Raw genomic sequence first — 20,725 nt, forward strand, 5'->3', positions numbered from 1 at the left:
AGATGTAGGATCTTTAAATAAAGAGATAGTTAAAAAAATATTTTATTTTCCCCAGTAAAAATAATCCTTTGTATTCAGCTCCCCTGACCCTAGATTTTGTAGGTGCGCCACTGCAAGTCTTTTGGAACATGCCTCCCACAGATTTTGGCAACAAAATTTAAATTTTTTTCTGACAATCTCTGAAGGTCAGTCAGTCACCTGGGGCGCAAAGAACTTCCACTCCAGTCACATGTCATTTCAATTCAATTTAAAAGTACTTTATCCCAAAGGGAAATTAAATGCGACTCATCTCATCACGGTTTCTTCAAAGTGGTTGTTGACAGTGATGCTGGGGGAGCAATCTTCAGTGGCCGTCAGTGCTGCAACGAATCCAGAGAGGCCTCTGACTGGAGAAACAGTTTCTGTATGACGTGTAAACAGCTCAATATATCAGCATCAATTGTAAGCACTGCTAATCCAAGTCATTTGATTTTGCTACTCGTCATTAAATGCCTGTCTATCCGTGCAAAAGTTTAAACCTCAACTCATCTTGGATTTGGGGCCGTAGTTCCAATATTATGCGACTTCTGAAGGTAAACGAGTGGGCTGGACTTCAGAGAGACACGTCAAATTTGTGGCTGTGACAAAATGAGACCTGAAAAGATTTCGGAGGGCACTTTAAAAACAGAGCGAGCGGCAACAAACGCACATGAAGTCGGTTTATATCAAAGACTTTTATTTGACAATTGTTTCGATCCGTTTTTATAAAATTAATTAACAAAAACCATGATTTTCTTTAACCATCTTTCCATCAGTCTAAAAAAAAAAAACAAAGAAAAGAAAAAAGAAAAAGCAAAGGGTGCAGCCTCTGAAGAGAGAGAGGGAGAGGGAAGCAGGCGAATATCGAGTCCAGAGATGAATCCTGTCAGATGTCTGTCCATAAATTACTGTGGCTGTGACGAACATGAGGAAGAGGAGGAGGGTTGGAACCCCGCAGCCTGACGCAAATCAGGACGTGGAGACGGGTGGAACAAGAATCCCAGGAAAGTATAACAAACAAACAAACAAACAAAAAAAACAACTGAAAATAGTATTAATAAACAGCTAACGGTAAATCAGAGGTTTTAGTGTTAGAATGATTTGGGGGTGCCATTATGGTTTGATTAAAAAAAACAAACAAAAAAAAAACAACATTGAAGAACTGCCATTAAACGGGGTCATAATTTTTGTGCAAGGCTGATGAAAAGAAAAATCTTAAGTGTATTTCCTCTGAAGGCACATCAATACATAACTTCCCCCCACTGAAACATTAAAACAAAAAAAACAAGACAAAAAAAAAAAACAGAAAATGTTATCCTTTATATATTGCACCAAGTTGACGTCTAAAACAGAACTCTGTTTCAGCGCGATGTTCATTCAGCTGGGATTGTTTATCAGCTTTCACGCCGATGACACATTCTCAGAAGTGAAGAGCAACACCAAGCACCCTCTCCATCTGTGGAGCTCCGGCGCTAAAAACCCCCCCAAAAAAACAAAAAAGGAAAAACTCTTTCCCTTCATTTTCACTCGCATTCCAGTCAGAAAGTCCGTGATTAAGGAGGGAACGTGTGGCATTCCCCACTGCAGAGGAGAAAATATAAACAAATGCTCCATTGGCACATAAAGGGAGGAGAATGAGCTCAGCAAAACCATCTTTTCTTTCATCTTTAGAAAGCCATTACAGGATGAGTTGGAGGAAGGAGTTACTGGCTTTGACATGAAACAGCTTCACAAGATGTTCAGATAACATGATATGACATGTCAGAGCAAAAAACAAACAAACACTGAACTAGATTGTTAATTGAGATAGCATAATGAACCGTGAGTGTAAAAACCCAATTTGATGGCCGATCCGAAACAGAGGAGGGTCGATTTAGGTCCGATGTGAATGCAGCTGGTCGATCGTGAATCATTCTTCATCGACTTCATCGGAGCTACCGAGAGATTTCATATTTATTCACAAAAATATGGTGGATATGCTTCTCTGTGTCAGGTGCTTGCTGTTGCCTTATCTGCCATTTGGCCAAATGAAATTGGGCTAACAAATAAATATCCCTCATTCACCAAATCCCAAAAAAAAAAAAAAAAAATGTTCTGTAGATTTCACAGTGGTTTTTGTTTTAATAGACCAGTTTATGGCATGTTGGCAGGCTGAGCCTCCCTTCACCAAGGCAACACACACCAAGCTCTAACGTCCCTCAGGCTAGTATGTATTCAAGCAAACGGTCCAGGTTTTTATCCGAGTCATTAGGAATGGAAAATAATAAATCGGCATTTCTAGGGGCGTCTCTATTCACATGTGGCCTGCCTAGTTGTTCATGTCGGCTCTGGGCGAGGGAGATTGTTCAGAATGGCACGTACAGACATTTGTTTGTTTGTTCGACTGCAAATGCAAAATATATTCTCATCAAACCGTTTTGATGATCTGGAAAATGCAACACATTATCAGTAATATGGAAAATAACAGATCATGATCAAAGAAAAAAGAAAGCAGGGTTATCGAGGTGCAAAATCTGCACCCGGTCTTCTATCTGTCAGATTCCCAGATCCACAAAATCTTTTGATAAATGCTGAGGCACTGTCAGATCAACAATCACCAGCTGGTCTGGGGCTCTGCGGAGGATTTCAAACTTTTCTTTGTCTATCCTTGTTTAAGACAACAGAGGAAAAAATGAAAAGAAACAGGAGAGAGAGAAAGAAAGCAAGAGATGGAGAGAGAGAGAGAGAGAGAGAGAGAGAGAGAGAGAGAGAGAGAGAGAGAGAGTCATGCTGGCCATTTGTACACTGCATAAAAAATAGTTGAATACGATCCGAAATAGTGTTATCATCTTCGTAGTTAATATCCCGTCAGCAAAAAACGTTCACAAACATGTGCATAGTGTACAGACACACACAGTGTCACTTGCACTGGGTTTGTCGATGTTGGGGACTTTTATGCAGCAAGCTGTAATTTTCTGACTCGGTGACCAATGGTGAGCAGATTTACCTGTTCAGGTAGTTAGTGATGTTACGAGTTCAGCCGCCCGAACGACACACACAAGACAGCAGCAGTAGTTGAAAGGAGAGACAGAGAAGGACAACAAAGAAGACAGGGGGGAAAAAATGTGGTGTCCTTCACGTTGGTTCCAGTTTCTTCACTTCCCGTTTCCCTGGAACCAGTTCTAAACGATCGTCTGCTCTTTTTTTCAAGTCAGTCCCCCCCCCCCCCCCCCCGCCACCCATCGCTCCTCATCTGTTGTGTCCGCAGAGCACAGGGAGCTGGGGGTGTGGGGGGTTCGGCGGGGGTTATAGCCTCTCAATTTCTCTGTATTTCTTCCTCAGTATCGACACCTGGTCTTTGAAGAGGACCGGGTCCAGCCTCATCTGAGAGTGGACCAGAGGCATGGTGCCAAACCAGTTGGCAAACTTGTTCATGCAGGTCTGACGCTGGGCGAAATGGTCCGGGTCAGCCCAACGGGACGCTCTGGAGCTCTGGGATGAGGAAAAAGCGATGGCAGGAAACAAATGAGTTCCGACAGGAAGAAGAAGGAAACGACTAGATGGATTATGTGTTTTGTGCTCCGGTGACCTTTCACAGCCTTTTTTGTTTTTTTTCCTGAAACTAGGCACATCAGAAGAAAACAACTTCAATTTACAAATTACCACACTGTCCTTTTTGTCCTGAATGCACCATGTGGCATTTTGTATAGTAATGTGTCAATTAGCTATAAGCTGCTACACTTTGCCCTCAGTAAAATTAAAGTATTGTCAAGGTAAGTTTTCAAACTTTTCCAGCATTACACTTTGGAAATAAAAACAATACAAATTAACTAAAAAAAAGACACTTTCAATTCACTATTATATGATTAATTACTGTTATTAATAAATGTCTTTTACATTATTTTAGCTTACATTCCTATGTCTTATGGCAGGGAAAAGATAAACTAAATTCTAACTAACCTGAAACAAAAAAAATGTAGTTTGATTTAACTTCAGACAGTGAGAACCCCCTCCCCCCCACCATTTATGTGTCTCTTCATAAAGTGTATGAAAATATCTGTATGTGTATGTGAATAACAATCCCCAAATTGAGGTTTTCAATCAAAAGATTGAAAACTTTATTACACTTTAAGGGACTTTAGACAGAAGCCAAGCACCGTCCAGACCTTGAAAACATCCAATTGAAATTGAAGCATTTTCAAGGGTTTCAAGCACCAGTACAAAGCCTGTATTGGTAATCCCTGAATGGCCACAGTCAGATTCAAATAAATCAGCTTAATCTCACCATCCAAACAAATACAAATCACCAGTGAATGTGAAATGTTGCTCCTCACCTGTCCCATCATGGTTTCCTTGTATTGTTTCTTCTGCGTGACCTTAATGGGCGGTAGCTTAGTAACGGATGACACGAGGAAATTCATAAGAATGTCTTCGCAGTTCGACATCTGGTCAACCATTGTCCTCAGGCTGGCTGGAAGGTAGGTGGTGTACAAGTAGTGATAATATCTGTGGGAGGAGTGCGACACGGAGAACAATGGAGCGCTCAGAAGACAAGGCGGCCCAAAACCGCGTTGGTGGAAAATGAAAAAACAAAAGCGTGTTACTTGTGGTAGATGGCGGCCCCGGTCAGCACCATGGAGTAGTCGTTGGTCCACTTGGAGGTGTAGCCCCAGCGTTCCTTGCTGCTGTCCCAGAAGTGGCTGCGGGCCGGGTAGCCGACGATGCGGTCGGGGAAACTCTGCCACACCGTGAAGGCAAAGTCCACCTGCGGCCAGATCGCAGATTTAATTTTTTATTATTTTTTTTTAAAGTAGTTAAAGTACTCGTACCAAAAAATGCTAAAAATGGAGTGAATGAGAAAGCTTTCTTCATATAACAGGAGGCTAACCTCTGTGGTGGACAGCACAGTGTCTTCATCCAGACTGAGGACAGCGTCTGTGGGGATGGTGTCGTAGGGAAGGAAGCGACTGCTTATCACCTGGTAGGAGTCGGAAAACAAACGCAGAGAGAGACGTGTGACGGTTGCTGACAGTCAGTAGACAGTTGCGTCATTTTATTGCAGCTGCAGACAAATGTGTTGGCATCCCTAACAGAGATGTGTGAGTAACCTTCAAAATAAATTTGAATTTTAACACAGTAGCAAAAGTTTGTTTAGAGGGAAAAAACTAAATGTTTTTTTAAATCACTTGTATAAGTGCTGCTAACCCTGCTTTTAATACTTGTTACAATCCCATTTTGCCAATATAACATTTATTCTTCACTTCTCTTTCATGAGGTTGTAGCGTCTATGCCAGTGGTTCTTAACCTTTTTTGAGGTACCGAACCCACCAGTTTCATATGCGCATTCACTGAACCCTTCTGTAGTGATAAATAAAAGATGATTTTTTTTTTACACCCCCCCAAATTCAAGACATAGGGGTGACCCAACTAGAGTCTAGTTGGGTCACCCCATGATCACTAAGTCTTCTTAAAAGGTAGAGTCTCTGAGAACAGTTCTTCAAAATATAGTCAGTGTTTTCAGCAAAGTTGAGCTGACTGTCCAGAACGACCCAAGGTATTTAAAATTTGCCACAGTTTCAACAGGTTGGCCATCGAGAGAAACTGGAACCACTTTAAGGTCTTGTTTAGATCATTTAATTAGCTCTACATACTTAAGAGAATGAAAAAATGAATAATAAATAATAAAGACTTTGAGGTATTCTGATTTAGTAATGTAATTATATTAGTTGTGTTACCACCCCCACGCCACTAGAGGCAGTAGCAGGCCCAAAAAGATGCAACTAAGGAGCAGATTTAGAAGTACACCGAAAGTTACAGAATTTGGTAAAAACTGTTCAAATCCATGCTGAGAGTGGAGCTCCTTCAATCACTGATTGGCTCAGCAATGTAACGTGATCCTCTGCAGCAAGTGATGGCAAAGCGGGGCGTCATCACGACTTGACACAAGTGTGTCTTTACCTCTGCGGCAGAGGCTCCGCCGAACCCCTGAGACCGACTCATCGAACCCCTGGGGTTCGATCGAACCCAGGTTAAGAACCACTGTGCTAGAGAGAAGGATCTTGTTTGACCTTCGGTGTTTCCTCTGATGCACTCTTCTGCTCACTCTACAGGTTTTCTACAGCTGTTAAGTCTGAGCCATGAGATACCTTTGATCAACTAAGAAAGCACACACACACACACACACACATATATATGCCCCCTTTAGTTATATATTTTTTAGTTATATTTTTAGTTTAGTTATATATATATATATTTAAAAAAAGGTTGCACCATTTTTTTTCTAGACATTTCCTCCAGTGAACATGTTATTGTTTACTAGCTGAACAGTTGGGTTTTTTTCCCCTCAGCAAGAGTTTGCATCACTGTAATACAAGATGAATTTATTTTAAAGCTTTTGTGTGCAAACTAGTGTGTGTGTGTGTGTGTGTGTGTGTGTGTGTGTGTGTGTGTGGTTCCTCCCTTTCAATAAACAGCAAGTTCTTTGTGGTGGATAGTATTACAGCTTTTCAATGACAAACTCCAAACATGAAGGTATCAGCTGAGAATAAAACTGGCATTATGGCAGCTTGCTGAGAGTTGGTCTGAACTGAACTGAGTTCACTGTGTTGAGCTGTCAGACTCAACAACGAAGGCTTTCTGCATGTGGTGATTTGTTCATATACAACCAGACGCAACAACTTGCTGTGCAGCAGAGAGGGAAGCCACAAATATCTCACTGTGCTTTCCAATACACATCTGAAAGGAATAAAGCGCGAAAAGCTATATGAACGTTTAGTACTGACTGATATTTCAGCGAGACCTCGAGAAATTGAGTCCAAATATTATTTCCTGACATTAGCAGCTTAATGTCGGGAAACTCTTTATGGCCGTCAGATTTTTCTAAAATGTTCTGACCTGCCTGTGAAGCAGCTTTTATTAATGCTCCCTTCAGTGCAATTTAAAATGTCATAAAAATTAATTTAACATCATTTATTCAACAGGCTGTAAAATCGGAACTTTATGGGCTTTCCAGAACGCTCATTACAACTGCTTTATATGGCGGGAAACAACCAAAGAATTAAAGGATAATTACACAATCTTTTTTTTTTTCTTTTAACAAATCATATCATTTGACCTGAAGGCATAACAGAATATTCAGAAAGAAAATCTTTCTGAATATTCTTTGTGGATTAACTCCTGTACCTGACAGCAGTTTTCCAACATTTCAAACTGTGTGTAAACATCCCAGGTCAAAATGTTGTGACTTCTAGGGCAAAATGCAGCGATGTGCTCAGTGGCGGAGGATTATGGCTCAGAGGTTTACCTTGCTTTCTCCTTCTAGGACAATAAACGGGACCGAGGTGGCGGGCCAGCGGTGTTTGGCAGGAAGAGGCTTGTCGCAGTTCCAAAGAACGATCACCTGCACGGAGAAAACAGGCGACATGAATCACCCTCATTTGCATGTTTCTGAATGTAGAATTTGTTTTGATTCGTCTTTCAACACCAATTTAGAGCACGGCTTTTATGTAAATCTACATTTCTGTTTTAAGAACTAGCCCTCCACACACAAAAAGACAAAAGAAAACTGTTACTGCTGCAGCGCACAGAAGTATATTACTCGGTATTATTATCTTAACCTCGTAGCGCAACAACATACACTGCTATTGTATGTGAGGCACAACAGCAGCAGCTTAGTTACATGTGTTGTGTAGTTTTCCCTGTAGTGTGAACAGGAATATTAAAAGGACATGAGGGGGAAATAAAAAGGACTGACAGGTTGGATCTGCTGCAGCAGGAGCTTCTCCAAATGATCATAACCTCTTTCTGTGAAGAAGAAGCTCATTTAACAAGCAGTTTAAGGTCAACAACTGATCAGATAGACCTTCTGTATTCATTTTGATGGAGTAACACATGAGGAACACGTGGGAATCAATGTGTCGGTCACCTGAGCACAGTACTGGGATTTGGCAACGGCAACAAGCAGCTTCATCACTGGCTGGGACTGGGAGACCAGTGGGGTGACCACATGAATGATTGCTGTAAACTTTGGGTACGGCTTGATACCTGCAGGGGGAAAACATAATACTGTTATTACGTGTTCTGCTTTGCAAACAGTAAAGCTTACAGAGTAAGAATTGTAACTGCAATGGACGACTATGGACCTGCACAGGATATTGTGGACGTTTAAACAGTCAAAAGGCAAAAAATAGTAAGTCTGGATTATATCAATTAAGTGAAAACTATCAAAATCCCCCATTTTGTTTTAGAGTGATAGACTTGAAATACGGTTCTGTTTATTGATTGTTTTGGGAGGAACTACAGCTTCAACCATCAGCGCGTAATCGGTTCAGTCTCTTATTCAAACTAATATTTCTTAGAAAAAAAAAAAAGAGAAAAAAACTCCTTCAAGGTCTACGGAAGCCGTTGGAAAGATAACATAATGTTTCCGGCTGATGATGCTGGTACCAAAACATAAACAGAAAATCAAGTTCAAAGAGAAACATGTAATTATTGTAGTATGAAAAAAAACCCACGAGTTGTAAAATTATCCTGAGAAAACTAAATCTGCAGCAGTTCTGTTTTTGAATAAAATAAGTATAATTTATAATCCTGTGTGGACACAGGATTATAAATAAAGATATAGACAGATAAAAGACAGATAAAAATCTGTCAAAAATTGAAGATTATTATAAGCAGAGCTAGTATTAAGTGACTTGAGCTCACAATACAAGGCGTAGCAATAACCTACTGACCCAGCTTAGCGTAGAAGAAGGGGAAATCCCCCAGGTGAGTGGAGTAGCGAGGCAGAGTGAAGAGCCCACCAGGAAGGCTGTTCCACATCAGGCTACTTCTGGAGTTGTGCTCCAGAACGCGGTCCTGGATGATCTGACATTACAGTGGAGAGGAAGACGGATCATTAAAAAAAAAAAAAAAAAAAAAAAAAAGAAAGAACATGATTTCAATAACTACTACTGATCTGCTTCTAATGACATTTTTTGGAAACAAACTCCACTGACTGCAGCCGACTATTTTTTTTTCTTAAACAGCATATCTTGAATGTAATAAGTTTTGATAAACATTCAACGGTAATCTACAAAAAACACAAACAACAAATGCTTAAACTTTAAAAAAGCTCTGGTTTGTTGCTTATGATGCAATAAAATGAAGCCCTTCAGCATCTTATCTTTGAAAACACAAAAGCTTTGAAGTTTACTCCGCTTTTTCTGGCTCAGTTCTTTAAAGTCAACCATTAGGAATTAATTTTGTTTTTCAGACTAAAATATATATATATATATATATATATATATATATATATATATATATCATAAGGGTTTTTTCTCGCAGCAGTAATCGTTCCCTCTTGATAAAAACCACTTTGAAAACCAAGGTACAAGATATTTTTTGTAAAATGTCAAGGACCGTCAGAATTTATAATGAAGCAACAGAAAAAAGTCTAAAAATTAATCCAGATTAATTGATTACTGAAATAATTGTCAACTAATTTAGTGCAGACTCAAACAAAAATGCCATTTGGTGAAAAAAATAATAATTATGCAACAATTGTATTGCAATTTGGGAAATAAAAAGCTTACTTTCTTATTTAAAAAAGGGATTGAATCATTTATTTATTTGCATCTTTTAATGTATTTCTAATTTTGCACAAAAAGGCTTAAGTGGCTAAATGAAAACTTTTAAATGTGAATTTTTTCATCCGACTGTCAGAATAATTAACAAATTAATCCATTATTAAAATAATTGTTAGTTGCAGCCCTAGTCTGTAGTGAAATATTTGGAATCACATAATGACAGGCTTATAAAAATTGCACATCTGAAGCCAAAACATGGTTTCCGGAAAAGAGTTAAGATACGGAGAGTGTAAACAGATTGTAGATAAGCTGCTTGGTTCTGCAACTTCATGCTGCTGTGCTTTTAGAGGAAAAATCCACCTCTGTGCATCAGTGCCTTTTGCTTTTCTCAAAAGATGGAAGCTAATGGTGTGACCTACTACTGGCTCGGCCTCACATGCAAAAGAAAATGGAGATAACTTCGAAAAGTTGATCTATTCCAGCAGTCACTCAGGTAATTTACCAACCACTTCAAAGTTCAAGGTCTGCTACTGACATATGAAGGTATAACGGCGATGGTGCTTGTGAGCTTAGTGACGATGAGCTATGCTGACACAAAAAGCCTGCCGCACTCATAAGGAACTTTAGACATTCCCTCGGCTGCTGTCTCACACCCTTATCAATTTCTATTCTTCTCGGCTCTCGTCTTCAGCCGCTTGCAATTCTAACCCGGCAGCGGCTTGATCGGCTGGCACTCACCAGGAGGAAGGCAGATAAATGGAGCTTGACAGAAACAAACTACTGATGTGATTGATAGCCAAGACAGAACAGGATGCTGCATCAAAAATATTGACAGCCCTCTTCTTACAACAGCCTTCTGTATTACTCAATCTAGAAGCTACACAGTTCCCAGCTGCATGTCACTGCAAATCTGGTAGTATGTAAATTTTATAATAATATACTATTATGCTTTACATAATAGTATATTATGTAAAGCACCTTGAAATGCCTTGATGCTGAAATGTGCTATACAAATAAAATTTGAATGATTGATAGTAAGGATGCATCGTCTCAGGGGTGGCCAAGTCCAGTCCTCGAGAGCCACCATCCTGCAAGTTTTAGAAGTATCCTTACTCCAACAGACCGGGATCAGCTCTACAAAGGCCTGATAACGAGCCATTCATTTGATTCAGGTGTGTTGAAGCAGGGATGCATCTGAAAGTTGCAGGATGGTGGCTCTCGAGGACTGGACTTGGCCACCCCTGGTCCATATGGTAGATGTCCAGATTTTTCACTTGATAACCCTTAAAAGACGTGTTTATTTGATCTAACAATTAAATAAACAGCTTTCATGAACAAAATGTGGAATTATTTTTACAATATTAATGTAGAAAATAGAGCTGCAACTAACAATTATTTTAGTTATCAACGATTCTAGCAATTAATCAGATTAAAAAGATTGGCACATTGTGCAGATTTTTAATTTAAGCTATGTTATACAATATTAGGAATACATTAAAGATGCTAATAAAAAACTCAATTCCTTTTTTTTAAGCTAGTAAAACATGTTTTTGCCTAAAATGCAATAACACAGCATTCCTTCAGTGAAAGCCTGATCCTCTGCAGCTAAAAAATGCTTGTGACATCAATATGTGATGAGCTCCGACCTTTCTGCTCGACTCAACAGCAAATCAGTTGTTGATATATATATATATATATATATATATATATATATATATATATATATATATATATATATATATATTTTTATTTTTTTTTTTATTTTTTTATTTTTTATCAGAATTTAAATCAGGTGAAGCTAAAACTGCAACTTGAGGAGTTTTGGGAAGAATATATTTAAATACAAGTTATTTTTACACATATTAAATGCAAAATGTGCAAAATGTACATATTCTTTGTACATTTTCAGCTTAATTGCTACTCTGAATATGTTGTTCTTTCAGCAATTGCCGTTCTTTTGAGTCTGTATACTTCAGGTGACAATCTATTACCAAATTAGTAGACAATTATTTAAACAATGTATTAATCGCGAGTAGGGTTAAGGTTATACAGAATAGATGACGGTGTATGAATTCTTCTTGTGCGTGTCGGGTGTGTGTCGGAGTACCTCCAGCGTGGTCAGCACTATCTTCTCCACAGAATTGAAGTAAGCCTCCCACAGGAGCTGCGTCTGCTGTCTCAGAGACAGAATCTTATCCTGGTGGATGGAGCGTACTGTCGAAGGGATCTGGGACAGAGATGGGACGGGACAAAAAAAAAACAGCAATTAGATAACTGACCCACTTTAGTGAGAACATAAAACATTTATTTTATCATGCAGGCACGCCAACGTGGACTTCCTACTACAGGCGAACCCAAGAAAAGGATGTTTTATAACAATGTGTGAAACAACAGAAATCCAGTCAGGAAGAACATTAAAAATAAAAAATGAGGCTGCTTAAGAAATTGGGACTCCAGCAGATAACAGGAAGGCTGCGTGTTTTGCAGGGGAGTTGTGTTTTATCGAGTTGAGCTTTCAATGGAAGGTACTCATTAGGGACAATAAAGCAATCTGTGCTAACTGTAAATATAAAATGCTAAAAACATCTAAAATGTGTGACAACTTCAATGACCTGTCATCACCAGAAGGCAAAAACGAAAATGTTCAGTTTAAGAGAAATTGGACGTGGCTAAATTTAGAATGTGCAGGCCAAAGGAAAAAAAAAAAAAAGAAAAAGAAAAGAAAGCTGACATCGGAAATCAGTAACACGAACCTGATTGGTGCATTTCTAACAGAAAGGAAACGAAGCAAAGCAACCAAACCCAATGTAGGTTTTAAACTTTAGTTATTCACAGTGTTTCTACCTGCAACAGTAGTCTTTCATCCCCAATCACAGCTGCCGTGTTCCAGTCGATGATTTCTGAGAAGGGAAGCTCCCAGCCGTTGCTGAGCATCACTGGCACACAAGCTGCCTGCAACATCATCATGTACAAACAAAAGATGAGCAATCTCCCATCATCTACGTGTTTAGTCAAACAAACAGACCTCAGCATCTAATTTGGAGAAGCTAGCTACTCCAGTCTTAAATTTCTTTTATTTAGCTGGAACTTTTTAGGGATCATTACTTCACTGTATATTCAGAATCTACAGGAAAGAAGTTTGATCTGAAACATTTCTAAATCCCTGTGTAGTCACACATAAACCTGTCATGATAAATTTTGCTGGATGATCAAATGACCCAGAAATGATTGTGGTGAATGATAACATTTTCACCTCGAGACCATTTTCGACTAATACAACGATGATGGCACATCAAGGCAAGTACACCCGCTCAAAACCCCGCCCCCAAAAAACAACTAATTTCTAAAGAACATTTGACACATCCAAAATAAATAAACAAAAGAACAGACGCTTGGATAGGGGAACAGAGGAAAATGTGCCAGTTAGCATTTTTATTAAAAACAAACAAAACAGGAAAAAGATATTAAACGAGAGCATCTTGTCAAAATGTAAATTATCAAGCGACTAATTGATTTATTGCTTATCATGACGATTTTAGTCACAAAAAACTGGACATATTTCACATTAACATTTCATTGACATACTTGCTCAAACTTAACACAATATTAAGCACTACCTTCAGAAACAAACATGTTCAGAAGGACATAAGCAAAAGCATACCAGAACATTAATCCCCTGTTTCTAATAGCTTAATATTCTTTCAGCATGTGTGTTTGTTTGGATCCATGTTCTTACAAACTGATTCAGTTCGCTGTGTGTGTGTGTGTGTGTGTGTGTGTGAGATAGTAAAAGCAGCCTCTTGCCAGCAGTGACAGGCTCTGTAATCTGCTAAGCGGGATACCATTCACTGATTGGTCACTGAGCACGCGCACACACACAAACGTCTGTCCCGGCACAAACATTCCCGCACTGGATTGCGTCTGCGTTTCTCTAATCTGCGTAGTGTCATTAGCATAGGTAGCAATCTGCTCAAAGGCTGCCAAGCTTTACCTGCTTATCTGCTCTCACACAGCAATCCACTCCAGAGTCCTGCACTCCAATCCTCTCCTTCGTCATAATATCACACCAACGTACAACAGTCATTAAAACATTTGAGCTCGGGAACCTTCCAGATGCATGAAACATTTCCCCCCCCCCCCCCCACCAATTCCTTCTGCATTGCACAACCCAACCTGATCTGCAGTGTGCTGCACTGAGATTCTCCACTACTTTGTGGCTGTCCATCTGAAAACCTCCCTATGGCACTATGACGACACAGTAAACCATGTTCGACTAACTGGTTGAAATCTAGCAATGTCTGCCTGGCTTAAGGCCAGGAGTGTGAATTCATAGACACGCACACACACACACACACACACACACACACACACACACACACACACACACACACACACACACACACACACACACACACACACACACACACACACACACACACACACACACACTCAGACCACAGTCCAGAGTTGTACGACAGTACATGTCTTCAGCTCACCTAGTCTTGTCACCAACTCCCCAGGGAAGTAATTATTATCTGGTCCCATGCAGCACAGATACACTGTCCACCTTCGTCTGAGGTCAAAGGTCATAGTTATTCTAAGATCACTGACTACAGAACAAAAATGAGTTTAGACACTCATATTTTGTTTGACATAAAACTAAAACTGCTTTTACACACACACACACACACACATTGTAGGAGCCATTTATCCTTTCTGGTGTTTATCGCCACCAGGGGGCGTATTTTATTTTGAGTTCTGAGTGTCTGATGGGGGATGGGTTATTTAAGGTCAATCATGATTCTGTTCAGGTGTTGTTAATAGGTAGAGGCAAACAGTTTTCTACTGTGCTTGGTTTTTGGATGTATGTCGAATTTATGTGGATCTTAAGGAAAACAGTAAGACAATGGACATTGTACTGGAAATAAATGACTTAACTTTATATCAAACGGAAGATCGGCATGCTGAATCTTAATTGAGCGCACGTAAAACCAACGCCTTTCAACAACAACCACCAGTAGCCTAAAATATAGGATTTTAGCCGCTACATTTAGGTAGAAAACTGCCTCGTTTGGAAGATCCACGGATCCTGCTGCATTGGGATTCCACGTAGCCGTAAAGTAACGGCACAGAACCAGGCTATTGGAGCCGCCGGACAAGTAACGGCACAGAACCAGGCTATTGGAGCCGCCGGACAAGTAACGGCACAGAACCAGGCTATTGGAGCCGCCGGACAAGTAAAGCCGCACAGAACCAGGCTATTGGAGCCGCTGGACAGTGGCCGTCGTAACCAGGACCGCAGAGGGACAAACGGGACACCTGACGTCGGAACCAGAACCGGAGCCGCACGGGAGCGATCGACACCGCACGCTTGGGAACAGAGCTGTATGGATCGAGCTATTGGAGCTACTGAGATTCGTTGCAGCGGACATCGGGACGAAGATCATCAATGCCGGCCAACGCATCATTGGGGTATGTGAGTCAGCGCTGATATCTATGAATGGCCATTATTATGTGTGCGCACACAAAGGTTCAAACTTAAATCCAATGCATTGGTAGCAGACTGAAGACTGCTTAAAGCAAAGAGAGCTCTCTATAAACAATCTATCTACAATTTGCGAATAAATAAATAAACTTATAAACTCTGCTATTCTTATAAACTGTCTGCCATTATGGCAGAAGAGGAAAACGTTGATATGGATCAGGAGGGTCCAAATGACATTGTGGGTCAAGAGGAAAATCCTCAATGGGAGTCTGAAAAAAGACAGGTGAAATTAACAGCCAAGGCTTTGTTGGTGAAAATCAGTAACTTAGAAAGTGAAAGAAAAACAAAGTTAAATAAGCTCACAAAGTTAAGACAAACTATTACAGTGTTGAAAAATGACAAAGGGTGTGTGAATGACATTAAGGGAGAATTTAAAAGGTTTTTGGGTTTGTCTGAAGAAACACAAAAGGTACACCAGGTTTTGTTGGGTTTATTGCCTGTGGATGAAGCACAGAAGCATGATGTATGGTTTCAAGCTAAAATGTTGAATGTTCATGATTTTGTTGCTGCTACTCATAAATGGTTGACTGAGGCACAAGGTTGCTCAATTGGTGTGCCTGATGATATGAAAGAAAATGAGAGTAAAAATAATAAGGAAGCTGAACCAAATGCTGTCAGTGGTGGCATGATGGAGGAGGAGCTGCAGATTGAACCTCATGACAGCATTTCAAATGTTTCTGTAAGATCTTCTAGAAAAACTGGGAGTCAAAGGGGTTCTTCTGTAACAACCAGCAGATCGTCAACGCTTTCTGAACAAATAAAAGCAGAAGCAGAAAGAGCTGCACTCCTGGCATGTGCAGCTGCTTTAAAGGAGAAGCACGCATTGGAGGAACAGGAATACCTGCTAAAGAAAAGAAAGGAACAACTTGAGATGGACACCAAAATAGCTGCTGCTAATGCCAAGCTAATGGTGTTAGAGGGCAGCACTAAAGGCAGCATTACATCCAAGCATTCTGATGGAATGGATTCATATGTTAGAAAAGGTGCTAGACCCAAGATCAAACCGACTTTACTCCTTCCTCAAGCTTCACAATTGGTTACAAAACCTGCAAAGAAGCTTCAACAAGATGTTGGACTCGAGGTCGGGTCAGATCTAACCACAGCCTATGAAAAGCATGTTCCACCTGAGGTGGACAACACTGTTTTCAATACTTTGGTGTCACAAACAGCTCCCCCTGTTGTTCAAACTTCTAAAGCTTCTATTTTATCCGATCCCAATGTTGCCACTCAAAAAAGTCTGCTTCCATCAAATCAAAATCAACCTGCTGGAGATCTCTACAATGTGTTGAAACAACAGAATGACATAACGGCTCTTCTGGTTCAAATGCAATCAAGCCAGTTGCTGCCACATCGAGAAATTCCCATCTATGATGGAGATCCTTTGCAGTTCAACTCATTTATGAAAGCCTTTGAACGTTGTGTGGAAGCAAAGACCAGTTCTAAAGGAGACTGTTTGTACTACCTTGAACAGTACACTAGAGGGCAACCAAGAGACCTCATACGCAGCTGCCTTCACATGACTGCAGAAAGAGGATATGCTGTAGCCAAGCAACTCCTCAAAGAACATTTTGGCAATGAATTTAATATTACTGCAGCCTACATGGAAAAGGTCACTGCTTGGCCCAACATTAAAGGTGAAGATGCAAAAGCATTAAAGGCGTTTGGACTGTTCCTTCGTGAATGCTGCAATGCAATGGAGGAACTGCAGTATTTGGATGAGTTAAGCATGCCAGCTAACATGAAAATCTTGGTTCAAAAGTTTCCTTTTAAACTAAGAGAAAAATGGAGAACAAAAGCAAATGAGATTTTTGAGAGAACAAGTCAAAGAGCATGTTTCAGAGATATTGTTGCCTTTATTGAACACCAGATTAGAATAATCTCAGATCCAGTTTTTGGAGATATACAGGATTTACAACTTGCTAGGGGGATCATAAGACCTAGCAAACCTCAAATAAAGTCACAGTTTAAAAGAAACAGTTTTGTCACCCATGTTTCTGTTAATGACGGTAACATGCCTTCTCTTAAAAATGAAGTAACTGTTGTTGACAAATCAAATTACTTATCCTGTCTGTATTGTACACAGGATGGACATGTATTGGAACAATGTCGGCAATTAGAAAAGAGGTCACACAGGGAAAAACTAGACTTTCTAAAAGACAAAGGTTTGTGTTTTGGTTGTTTGAATACAGGACATTTAAGCAAGAACTGTGTTAAACGCATAACGTGCAAACACTGTAACCAAAAGCATCCCAGCTTTTTGCACATTGGACAGAAGGAAAGACTCCATCAGAAGGAGTTGGATCAGGCAGCAAAGGGCTGTAAAACCTCCTCAACTTGTGGTCATACTGGGGCTGGCCACCATAGAGGGATTCTTCCTATCCTGCCTGTGAAAGTGAAAAGTTCAAAGGGAACTAAAATCATTAAAACATACGCTTTTCTGGACCCTGGGAGCACCGATACATTCTGCTCTGAAAGACTTCTTAATGAACTCAACATTCAAGGTCGAAAGACTCAGATTCATCTCCGGACAATGGGTCAGAGTAAAACAATGACAACTTCAATCATTAAAGGGCTGGAGATTTCAGAAATAAATGGAAGCCATTTCTATCAGCTTCCCATTGTGTTTACACAAAAGGAAATGCCAGTCTCCACCGACAACATCATCAGTGAGGAGGAACTGTCTAAATGGTCGTACTTAAAGGACATCAACTTTCCTCGCATACATGCTGGTGTAGATCTACTGGTGGGAACCAATGCATCTAAACTAATGGAACCTTGGGAGGTGGTTAATAGTCATGGTGAAGGGCCCTATGCAATCAGAAGTCTCCTAGGATGGGTTGTAAATGCTTCAGCAGAAGATTACAATGATCTTGAAAATGGCTACCCTTCAGTTCATGTCAACAGAACTACAATTGATAAAATTGAAGAGCTTCTGATCAGTCAATACAACTATGACTTTATTGAAAAGTCCTTTACAGAACAAGAGGAAATGTCAAGAGAGGAACAAAAGTTCCTAGACATAATGGATCGCTCTGCACAAGTGGAGAATGGACATTACAAACTGAAACTGCCTTTCAAAAGGGAAGAACTCTTTATGCCAAACAACATTTCTGTTGCCCTGCGGCGCATACATGGGTTGAAAAGAAAATTTAAGAACAAAGGTTTCCATAAAGAGTACACAAACTTCATGACTAATGCCATTGATAGTGGACATGCAGAAAGGGTTCCACAGCATCAGCTGACAACAGCAAAAGGCAAGGTGTGGTATATACCCCATCATGGTGTATACCATCCACAAAAACATAAGCTGCGTGTAGTGTTTGATTGTGGAGCAGAGTATAAAGGGGTCTCTCTTAACAGTCAGCTTTTACAGGGCCCTAATCTAACTAGCTCATTAGTGGGGGTTCTAGTGAGGTTTCGGCAGGAACATGTGGCATTAATGGCAGACATAAAATCCATGTTCCACCAGGTTAAGGTGGCTGAGGAGCATGTGGACTTTCTACGTTTCATGTGGTGGCCTCAAGGTAGTCTAGAACAAGACCTTGAGGAATACCGTATGACTGTCCACTTATTTGGTGCAGTCTCCTCACCGAGCTGTGCTTGCTATGCTCTCAGAAAGACTGCTGAGGATAATCAGTCCAACTTCTCAGCAGATGTTGTACTAACAGTCAACAAAAACTTTTACATGGATGACCTCTTAAAAAGTCTGCCATCAGAGGAAAGTGCAGTTACCATGGCCGAAGATCTAATAGCTATTTGCAGCAGAGGAGGGTTTACGCTAACCCAATGGATTAGCAACAGCCGAGAAGTGCTCCAATGTATCCCAGGAGAGCTCAGGTCCCAGACTCTTTGTGAGTTGAATCTAGACAGTGATGAGCTACCGCTAGACAGAGCACTAGGTTTACAATGGTGCACAGAAACAGACAGTTTTAAGTTCAAGCTGAAGGTCAAAGAAAAGCCTTCCACTAAAAGAGGTATGTTGTCCACCATCAGCTCCATTTATGATCCGCTAGGATTCCTAGCACCTCTCATTCTTCCTGCCAAACTGCTGTTACAAGAGTTATGCAGGATGAAGTGGGGCTGGGATGATCCTATACCTCTAATCTTCCAAAATCAGTGGAACCGGTGGCTGACTGACTTGGAAAAATTGGCTGACTTCCAAGTCAGCAGATGTATCAAACCTGAAGGTTTTGGAGAAGTTATTAATGCCCAGTTACACCACTTCTCTGATGCTAGTGAGAGTGGGTATGGTACAGCTACATATGTCAGAATGCAGAACAGCAACAAGAGAGTTCATGTATCATTCTTGTTTGGCAAAGCCAGAGTAGCTCCACTCAAACCTGTGACTATTCCTCGTTTAGAGCTCACAGCTGCTGTTATGGCTGTTAGACTGAATAACATGCTTCAGTCAGAGCTTCAGCTGCCATTGGAGAAGGCTTGCTTCTGGACTGACAGCACATCAGTTCTAAAATATATCAAAAATGAAGACAAAAGGTTTCAAACCTTCGTTGCTAACAGAGTAACAATCATCAGAGACAACACAGACATTGAGCAGTGGAGACACGTGCCTTCATCTTTAAACCCTGCTGATGATGCTTCCCGTGGATTTAAAGTTGACAGCCTTTTGAACCAAAAATGGATAGAAAGTCCTACATTTTTGTGGGAACCTGAAGATAAATGGCCCAAGTCTCCAATGAATTTCAGTATGACTACTGATGACCCAGAACTAAAGAAAACTCCCTTGATCAACGCTACAGTCATTAATTCAAATGCAACTTCTCAACTAATATCATTCTTCTCCGACTGGCAAAAATTGAAGCTTGCAGTTGCTTGGTTCCTCAAGCTAAAGGGAGTTCTGCTGAAACTAAGTAAGAGAAGAAAGGGTTTACAGCTGACCAATTCAGTCACGACTGAAACATCAACATTGGAGTTGACAAAGGAAATGCAAGCTCTCAAAAACTCGCTGGGAAATCAAAGTGTGTCTCTAGAAGATCTCACACAAGCTGAGACAGCCATAATTTCCTTTTGCCAAAGGGAGAGATTCCCTGATGAGTTTGCTGCATTAACATCTCGCAACTCAGAAATACCCAGAAGCAGCCCAATTTATAAACTGGACCCTGTACTGCAAGATGGGCTTCTGCGTGTTGGAGGTCGGCTGAGTAAAGCAGCCATCCCTGAGAACATTAAACATCCTCTCATTCTAGCAAAGGACCAGCACATCTCCTATCTTATCCTCCGACATTTTCACTTGCAGCTTGGTCATGGAGGAAGAAATCATGTCCTCTCAGTCATAAGAAGAAAATTTTGGATAACAAATGGAGTTTCAGCTGTGAAAAGGGTCATAGCAACATGTTCTTTCTGCAGGATGTATGGAGGACAAACCGGTCAACAACAAATGGCAGACTTGCCAGAGGAAAGAGTGGTCCCTGATCTACCACCATTCACAAATGTTGGTGTAGATTATTTTGGGCCTATTGATGTGAAAAGAGGACGCAGTGTTGTAAAACGCTATGGAGTACTGTTCACATGCATGACGAGCAGGGCCGTGCACCTTGAAGTGGCTTACTCTTTAAATACCGACTCATGTATCAATGCACTGCGGCGATTCATCTCTCGA

The 20,725-nt window shown here is 40.5% G+C and overlaps 1 protein-coding gene and 1 long non-coding RNA gene across 2 annotated transcripts in view; one reads left to right on the top strand and one right to left on the bottom strand.

The window, feature by feature from the left end:
• Positions 1 to 698: 698 nt before the first annotated feature.
• The window catches only part of LOC106923397 (exostosin-1b), a 52,076-nt gene continuing 32,049 nt past the window's right edge, over positions 699 to 20,725 (bottom strand). Inside the window, exons 3-11 of the mRNA XM_014996397.2 lie at positions 12,408 to 12,515; positions 11,671 to 11,790; positions 8,730 to 8,862; positions 7,922 to 8,040; positions 7,301 to 7,396; positions 4,886 to 4,975; positions 4,602 to 4,762; positions 4,332 to 4,503; positions 699 to 3,489 (exon numbers count right to left, since the gene is read on the bottom strand). Of these exons, the coding sequence (XP_014851883.2) occupies positions 3,304 to 3,489; positions 4,332 to 4,503; positions 4,602 to 4,762; positions 4,886 to 4,975; positions 7,301 to 7,396; positions 7,922 to 8,040; positions 8,730 to 8,862; positions 11,671 to 11,790; positions 12,408 to 12,515 (1,185 nt within the window). The 3' untranslated portion in view covers positions 699 to 3,303. The remainder of the gene's footprint in view (positions 3,490 to 4,331; positions 4,504 to 4,601; positions 4,763 to 4,885; positions 4,976 to 7,300; positions 7,397 to 7,921; positions 8,041 to 8,729; positions 8,863 to 11,670; positions 11,791 to 12,407; positions 12,516 to 20,725) is intronic.
• On the top strand, positions 14,272 to 15,628 carry LOC148155087 (uncharacterized). Its single transcript, XR_015765654.1, has 2 exons — positions 14,272 to 14,722; positions 14,842 to 15,628. It is a non-coding gene; the product is annotated as an uncharacterized LOC148155087 (long non-coding RNA).

Source organism: Poecilia mexicana, unplaced genomic scaffold (genome assembly GCF_051168715.1).
Source record: "Poecilia mexicana isolate PSO_F unplaced genomic scaffold, ASM5116871v1 scaffold_16, whole genome shotgun sequence".
Taxonomy (NCBI): Eukaryota; Metazoa; Chordata; class Actinopteri; order Cyprinodontiformes; family Poeciliidae; genus Poecilia; species Poecilia mexicana.